Consider the following 7,547-nt stretch of genomic DNA (forward strand, 5'->3'; position numbering starts at 1 on the left):
CGGGCAGCCAATCAGCGCGCGGGGCGCCTACCATTCTTTCGGGGAAGTGGGGGGGAGAGAAGAAGGGCCGTACCAAGTCACGGCGGCCGGAGAGGGGGGGGATTGTGCGAGCGGGAAGGGGGCGGCGGGTGCAGGGCGCTGTACGAGGCTGGGAATCGCTGGAAAGATTAAGTTGGTTTAGTTAAGAAACACGCAGAGAATGTGCAAGGTGCCAAGAGGGAAGCGTTTCCCATGTTTCCCTCTCGGCACCTCCAATTGTGCATCGCCATTTGGGCCACAGGATGTTCCAGGGTTTCCAGAAGAGGCTTCGCCATGCCAAACTTCACAGCAGCTGGGGGAACAAGTCCTCGCTGCACTTCGGGTGTGCACAGCCAGGGAAAGAAACGAGATGCTAAAATGGAGTTAAAGAAAATGCCCCAAATCTGAGTCCTAAGGAATAAATAAAGAAAAAAAAAAAAGGTTTTCCAGAGTGTCTGACTTTTAACAAAAACAAATATTGGTGGTTTGGACTAGATGATCTTTTGACGTCCCTTCTAATCCCTAACATTCTGTGATTCTGTGAAATATTGAATTGGAGAATGGCTTTCTAAGAAAAGGGGTTGTGATCTTGGGAAACAAGAATATGAAACCAGAGACAGTGTTTCAGAAAGGAAAATTAATGAGGAATGAACTGAAATGACGGCAAAAGCAACACTGATTATTTAATGTCTTTTTTTTTTTCCCCCAGTCATATTTCTTCTTTCAGATCGAGCTACCTCCTTGCAAGAGTTGGAGAGGGAAAGTTAAGAGTTGCATGCTTTCTGTCTAGTGACAGTCCGCGCATGCAGCAGCCGGGGAAACATTGAGCGCTGTGAGGTTTAACCTGTATTTTTTTTAATCCAGTAAAGAGCATCCTCTGATTTCAGCTGAATCGATTGAGCAGATTTGCAAACTAGTTGAGCTGTTTCTTTCCCCCCTGGGCATAGCAGCAGGAGGCAAATCCCACTGCCACAGCCTAAAATGAGTTTCTGCCAAACAAGCAGTGACTGGAATGATTAATTAAAAAAAGAGGTTGAGCTTTCTCCCTGTCTTTTGGTTTCTTCTTGAAAAACTTCATCTCCTCCAGCCTCTTCTCCCGCACCATTAACCTTCTTGCGTCTGCCACAACATTGGGATTAGGGCAGATCCCAAACAATGCTCCATAGCCAGAGGCAGGGGAGAAGGGGGGATCTCTTGCTCTGTATAGGGCCTCTCGGTGTGTTTATATTTCTCAGAGATAGATTTTCATAAATGGAAAATGGCATTAATTCAGACAGAGAGACAGGCTGACATGCCTGTTTGCCTGCTGATAGATCTGTGCTGTGCTCTCCCGTTGCTCCCAATCAAAAACTTTGAAGCTGGGGTGGGGAAAGGATGTCAGACCCTCAACTCTGTGCTCATTGTCTTTGACTGAAAGAGATCCCAGCTGCTTCAAACCCTTTCTCCGCTTTGCGAAGTCAGAGAGGGTGGGAGGTGTGTTTCTTCTGCTCCTTCCCATGTAGATGAGACCTCACGGATCTCTTGTCAGGCCTGAGCCAGCAGCCCATGACTGGGGTCATGTCGGGAGGAGGAGCTGGTGGCAGGGGAGCATTTGTGCCACGTGGCCGTTTGTGGCGGGCAGATGCGGGTCTGAGCACCAGGAACTAGGCAAACTGCGGTGGGCCTCCCGCTGCCCTTTGAGCGAAGCCTCCATTTCTCCCTGCTTCTCACTTATACCTGCACGTCCCTCTCAGGAGGAGCCCTGTCTTTGGGCAACCCCTCCATTTGCACCGTGGGCAGACACAGCTCTGGTGCAGATGTTCCCTCTCCACCTGTCGCACCTGAAGGGAAATATTTGGCCTTTTCGAGCGGCCCAACCCCGCCACAGGCCAGCGGGGAGCGGACGGGGCTGGTCGGGGCCTTTGTGGCTAAGCAGGGCCTCCCGCCACGGGAGCTGTGCTGGTGGAGCTCGGCAGTAACCCGGCCTGGGGCGGGCTCCCAGCGACAGCTCACACCTCACCTCATGGATATTTTTCCCTTCTGGAAATGGAAAAAATAATAATAGCAAAAAGAAGATTTTAAAAGGCGGGTAAAACCCCCCCGAACACCTCCCGCCCGTCTCCATGGTAACGGGGGCGCTGCAGAGCCTCGCGTTGCCACGGCAACGGCCCAGGCCTTCCTGCGGCGGCCGGAAGTGGGGCGGTGCGCGGCAGCATGGCGGTGGGGTGGCGGCGCCCGCCGGCCGCTACCGCCCTCATGTTGTTGCTGTCGCTCGTTGCTTCCGCACCGGGGCTGCTGCGGGGAGCGCCCGCCGCCCGCTCCGCCGCCTCGCTGCGGGCCGTCGCCGTGTGGGCGGGGGAAGGTGAGCGGGGGCTGCTGGGGCGGAGCAGCCGCCGCCTCCTTGGCCCCTCCGCTTCCCAGGCCCTTTCCCCCCCTCCTGAATCCCCCACTGCGCCTGTGCTTCCCTCCTCTCCTTGGTGCTGGGCAGAGGGGGGGTATGCTGCCAGCAGCTTGGGGGGGCATTGCTTTTCTTGGCCATTTTTGTATCCCCAGAACAGTTTTTGTCAAGCTTTTAATTCCCGTGTTCTGGCTCACCCCATGCAGTAATTTCTTTTAGCGATCCAGTACTCTGAGCTGATGGGTGAATTCCACAGTTTCCTCACATGTTTCCAGAGGTACATTCGGGCTGCACTGCGTTATACACTTAACTGCTGGTTTTCTGGCCATGGGACTGAGACTGATGGGAGGGAGGTGGAGAACTTGCTGTCTCAGTCGTCACTGGGTGCCCAGGAGAACGGCTGACCAGAGGGCCTGATAGCTTCCAGCATTTTTGTGTGAGAAAAAAGAGCCTTCTAGCAGCTTAACAAGTGTTTATCTTTTGAGCAAAATCATAGTTACTATAAGAGTCATTTTTATGTCTCTTCCTTTCTCCTTTTGAGACTGAAATTTACTACAGATGCTGTTGCTTTTTTTCCAGGCAGCTTCCTGGGACACAGCAAGAGTCAGTTCATATGTCAGCGATACCCCAGATAGCACTTGTTTTCACTCTTACTTGGTTATTTACACATGATTTTACAGGCCTCAAGTTCCTTCTCTTGTACACCAGGACAGAAATGAAAGCTTTTTATTAATCCTGTAGGCTCGCTTTCCCTCAGGCATATCACTGTAGTGATTTAAAACATTCATTGCAGCCTCTGCCTTTGTAACATGCTGGTGTGCTCAGTTCACAGGTTAATTACCTACATCTTTGTCTATGAAGACCTGATATCCTTGACCTGCGGTGCCATTATCATCTGGTATTTTGCCGGAAGCTTTGAGAAGAACGTTGGCACTGTGAAGCACTGTGTCCTCACCGTTGCGTTTGCTGTCCTCTCTGCCCTCCTGTACCTCTTACTGGAGATCATTGTCTCAAGGGTGTCAGAGGTGGAAGATGCCAAAGGATTCATGCCAGTAGCTTTTGCTACGTTGGGTGTGTCCACCACCCGCTCACGGATGAAGAGGACTCTGTTTTTTGGGGTTAGGGTTCCAGTGGTGCTGGTGCCGTGGTTTATGCTCTGCATAGCGTGGTTCATCCCCCACTCTTCTCTCTTGAGTAACCTGTGTGGGCTCCTAGCTGGAGAAGCCTGTATCCTTTCCAAGTGCAAAGCCCTGAACCAGAGGGGGATCACTTGTTCACGAGGGGGAGGAGGACATGCTGCCTTTCTGGGTGCTGAGATGTAGCAAGTGATAGGACAAGAGGAAACGGCCTCAAGTTGTGCCAGGGGAGGTTCAGATTGGATATTGGGAACAATTTCTTCCTGGAAAAGGCTGTTGGGCATTGGAACAGTCTGCCCAGGGCAGTGGGGGAGTCACCATCCCTAGAGGGGTTGAATGGACGTGGAGATGAGGTTCTCAGGGATGTGGGTGAGTGCCAGTGTTGGGTTAACAGTTAGACTTGATAAACTTGAGGGTCTTTTCCAACCAAAATGATTCTATGATGCGCTGGCCGTACGGTGTTTCCTGGACTTCTGCTTTACTGTGGCTGTTTTAGAAATGAGTGTGTTTTGTCTGCAATCCTCCTTAACGTGCTGCTGACTTCAGATGGTCTTGGCTACTGTTTCTGCTTGGATTTTCCAGAGTCGGTGGGCTCTAAGGTGGACCGGTTGTTCCCTTTCAGCCTGCTAAAGAGGATACCAGGGCTGAAGTATATCCCAGGGTCCTTGGCAGAGAGAAGAGCCTTTGAAAACAGCAAGTGAGTACAGGAGTTCCTGTGAAAGATTTTATGATACAGGGGAATTTGGAGGCATAAGTGGAGGCATTAATCATCTTTAAAAGATGTGTTCTGCTTGTCATGTTCATATATTGGGTGTTAGGAGGAACATACTGACCTGTTCTTGTGACATTACTGTAACTAATACGTTATCACACATCAACTCAACCAGGTCTTTCAGTGAAAGCTAAATTGAGGTGAAAACCTCTCATTTGCTGCAAGGACAGCGTGTACACATGCAAAGTTATCACAGCTCGGCTGACATGAGAGTTAAATTGTGCAGTTCTGCCCTGACATCAGGAGTTATGGCATTTGTTCCCAGCCTTATGGCTCCTTGGGGTGTGATCTTTATCTTTCTTTGCCACACCTCGCCTCCCAGGAACGCTGTGAAGTGACTCATGTCCAAATCTGTGTATTAGCAGAGCGTTATAAATTAAAGATGTCACTTACAAAGTTCAACGTAGACCTTTCAATGCATGCTTTCGGTGTCAAAGCAAGCTTGCTTCACCAAAAAGAAACCTTGGGCCTGTGGCTAACATTCAGGAACGGTTTTAAGCTTGTGTATAGCACAAGGCAGGAGAACTCCCTTGTATTCTAAAAAGGTTGGAAATGTAGGTCAATTTTTCCCCTGTTCTAAGATGTTATTTCAGTTTCACAGGGGAAGGATGGTTTTCTATTAAGGGTTACATTCTATGTATTGTTTAAGCCATCAGCTCACTGTAAAGCATCCTTTGAAGTGGAAACATTCCCACCTGTGTTTGCATCTGCCTTCATCCTTGGGAAAACCATAAAAGAAACCATTGCCTGCGGCAGGAGTGAACCCCGAATCCCTCAGGGCACTCAGACCTTGCAGGGGAAGCCAGACACACCCAGCAGCATTTGTTTTTACTGTCTTCCTCTGTGCAAGTGCTGATTTTGGGCAGGGTACTGTCCTGCTGACCCTGAGTCTGCATCAGTCTGATGCTTGTGTGCTTCTGCTAATAACTGTTGTGTGCAGTGTCTCAGCTCTGTGTCTAAACCTGCATTTAGGTGAGATGACATAAATAGACTGTTCTGGCTCAACGGTATTTACATAAACATTTGACTATCAAGCAAGGCGTGGGAAGGTGTTTCTAGGATGTCTCAGTTTCTGCAGCTAAATTTGCATGTGTCTGTGTCTTAGGCACAAGTTCTATATGTGCTTCTGGGGCTTAACTTTTAGTATTTTTATTCTTATTCCCAAGTAAGAGCTCTTGATGTGTTTTGTTTGGTTTTTGTTGTTTTGGTTTAGGTTTTTTGTGTTTTTTTTTTTTCATTGGTGTTTTTTTGTGTGTGTGGTTTTGTGTGTGTGGTTTTTGTTCTGTTTTGTTTTCTTGTGTGTTTTTTAAATTTAAATTTCCTAAGACTTCAGGCACTAACTCGCCACCAGACAGGAGACATTGCTAGGAGGTCCAGGCTTTGATAGCATGTTTGTGTCCACAAGCAAACAAAAAATAATAATAATAAAAATAAAACCAAACTCACACCCCAAATAAAAAAAAAATAATCCAAGCCTGAAAAACGCGTATTCTTGCTGAGAATCCAGTCATGTTCTTCATGAATATTGTCCCAATTCTCAGCAGTACTCCCAAAGTCCCAGAGGCTTTGTCTCCTGGACAGATTGCCTCTCTCTCTCGATGCGTTTTGGCAAGATGAGTCATACCTTCTGTTGGCAAAGGGTGTTTCTAGACCTAGCTCACAAATTATTAATTTTTTTGGTAACTCTCTCCCCCTTCCCTTTTTGCTCTGTACCCCGGGCTTTTACTCGCACTAAAAGTCTTTATGGCTTCTCGATAAATAACACTTGGCAGCAGTGACTTCTCCTGATTAATAACTTAGCAGATGTGTTCGCTCAGTGGGAGGCGGGAAGGATGCGCATGGAAATCTTAAAGCTTGTGTATTCCCTGCACAAAGAGACTCGGGGCCAAGAACCACTCAGTGGGTGTGGAATTGCTGTGGGTTGGGAGTGGGAACATCTGCCCTGGGAGGCCGGTAAGCCTGTTTTTACTCAAGTGCTGCCTCTCTTGCGGTGAATCTCTCTGATGGATCGCAGTGACCTTTCTGAGCGCTGGTCAGGAGGAAATCCACCTCCAGGGCACTTCCAGCACTAATTAGGCAATGCCAGCTTGTAACACAGTGTAACCTTCTGTTTTCTTTCTGCTCAGGATTAACCCTGCACCGGGCGCATATCCCACCCAAAGCTACTCCTACTCCTCACCTCTGGCTCTTCCCGCTTTCCAGATGCAGCAGCTCAGTGCACAGAGCCAGGGGCTCCATCCCAGCTGCGCTCTGGGACACAAGGGACCTCAGCAGGGCTGTGCTGCGGGACACAACCTCTTTTCTTCCCCCTACGAAGCCAGAGGTGCCTTCGGAGAACATTTTGTGCAGGTTCACACCGGAGCATCGCCTGGACAGTGCTGCCAGTTGGGCAAGTTCTCTCCCCAACAGCACGTGTGCGTGACCGATCCACAGACACCCACAGGCCTGGGCCCCCTGGCTGGGGTGCAGCCAGCAGCAGGCTATCCCACAGCTGCAGTGGCTCCTGTTTCAGTGGAATTTTCGAGAGTCCAGATGTACTGATCCTCCAGAAAGCAGCGGGACCATTGTGTGATGCTCGTGCAGCAGCGCATCGCTGATGTCTTTGCTGTATCTGGAATGGATTGGGAGCTCCAATGCTGGCCATTCCCCTGCTCCCTGGTGCAGGCTGCTTTAATTATATTTCCTTTATTATTTTTTTTCTACTTTTTGAGGCTATTGGGAGATGGGGACTTTATCACCTCTGTGCATTTCTCATCCTCTTGGGATGTTTTTTCACTGCTGCATTCTCCTGCACTGCCACTAGAATTTCAGTGCATCAGCTCCCTGACTCAAGCTAGGAACTTAATTGTCAAAGCACTGGACTAATCTGGGGTTTAACTAGGCTGCAGCAAGAAGGATACATCTCATCTACGCTAAGGCTCTGAGCCTCCTATCTTGTTTACAGGTATGATGTAGCTATGACCCAAAAGAGGTTGAAATCTTGGAAACCTTAGTTTATAACTTAATATTTGAGTGGAGGAGGACAGATGTCTGCTTTGCTAGTGACTTCTACACTAAGAGTGTGCCTTGAAGGGAGCTTGTTAAACCAGGGCTGGGGCAAGATGACAGAATACAGAACACCCTTTTCTGCCCCCGAAAACACAGCTCTTAAATGCTGAATGTCCTTCTTAGCTGCAGTCTGTACATATGTCACCATGTTTCCTTCATTTTCTGACAGCCTTGCACTAACTCAGCCTGTGTTGTC

General features: G+C 49.0%; 1 protein-coding gene across 2 annotated transcripts; it reads left to right on the forward strand.

Moving 5' to 3' along the window:
• Window positions 1-2,196: 2,196 nt before the first annotated feature.
• RHBDD2 (rhomboid domain containing 2) lies at window positions 2,197-6,844 on the forward strand (the record flags this gene model as incomplete). 2 transcript variants are annotated; one of them, XM_080357329.1, is made up of 4 exons in its annotated part: window positions 2,197-2,359; window positions 3,221-3,622; window positions 4,078-4,228; window positions 6,430-6,844. In XM_080357329.1, exons 1-4 carry the CDS (start codon window positions 2,212-2,214, stop codon window positions 6,842-6,844), a joined length of 1,116 nt encoding a protein of 371 aa, XP_080213455.1. In that variant the 5' UTR covers window positions 2,197-2,211. The 2 variants fall into 2 exon arrangements, 1 of the variants encoding a protein (XP_080213455.1); XR_013923108.1 differs by lacking the exons at window positions 4,078-4,228; window positions 6,430-6,844 and adding an exon at window positions 2,615-2,672 and having other exon boundaries at window positions 2,229-2,359; window positions 3,221-3,343.
• Window positions 6,845-7,547: the final 703 nt, after the last annotated feature.

The sequence above is a fragment of the Nesoenas mayeri genome (genome assembly GCF_963082525.1).
Source record: "Nesoenas mayeri genome assembly, chromosome: 20".
In the NCBI taxonomy this organism is placed as follows: domain Eukaryota; kingdom Metazoa; phylum Chordata; class Aves; order Columbiformes; family Columbidae; genus Nesoenas; species Nesoenas mayeri.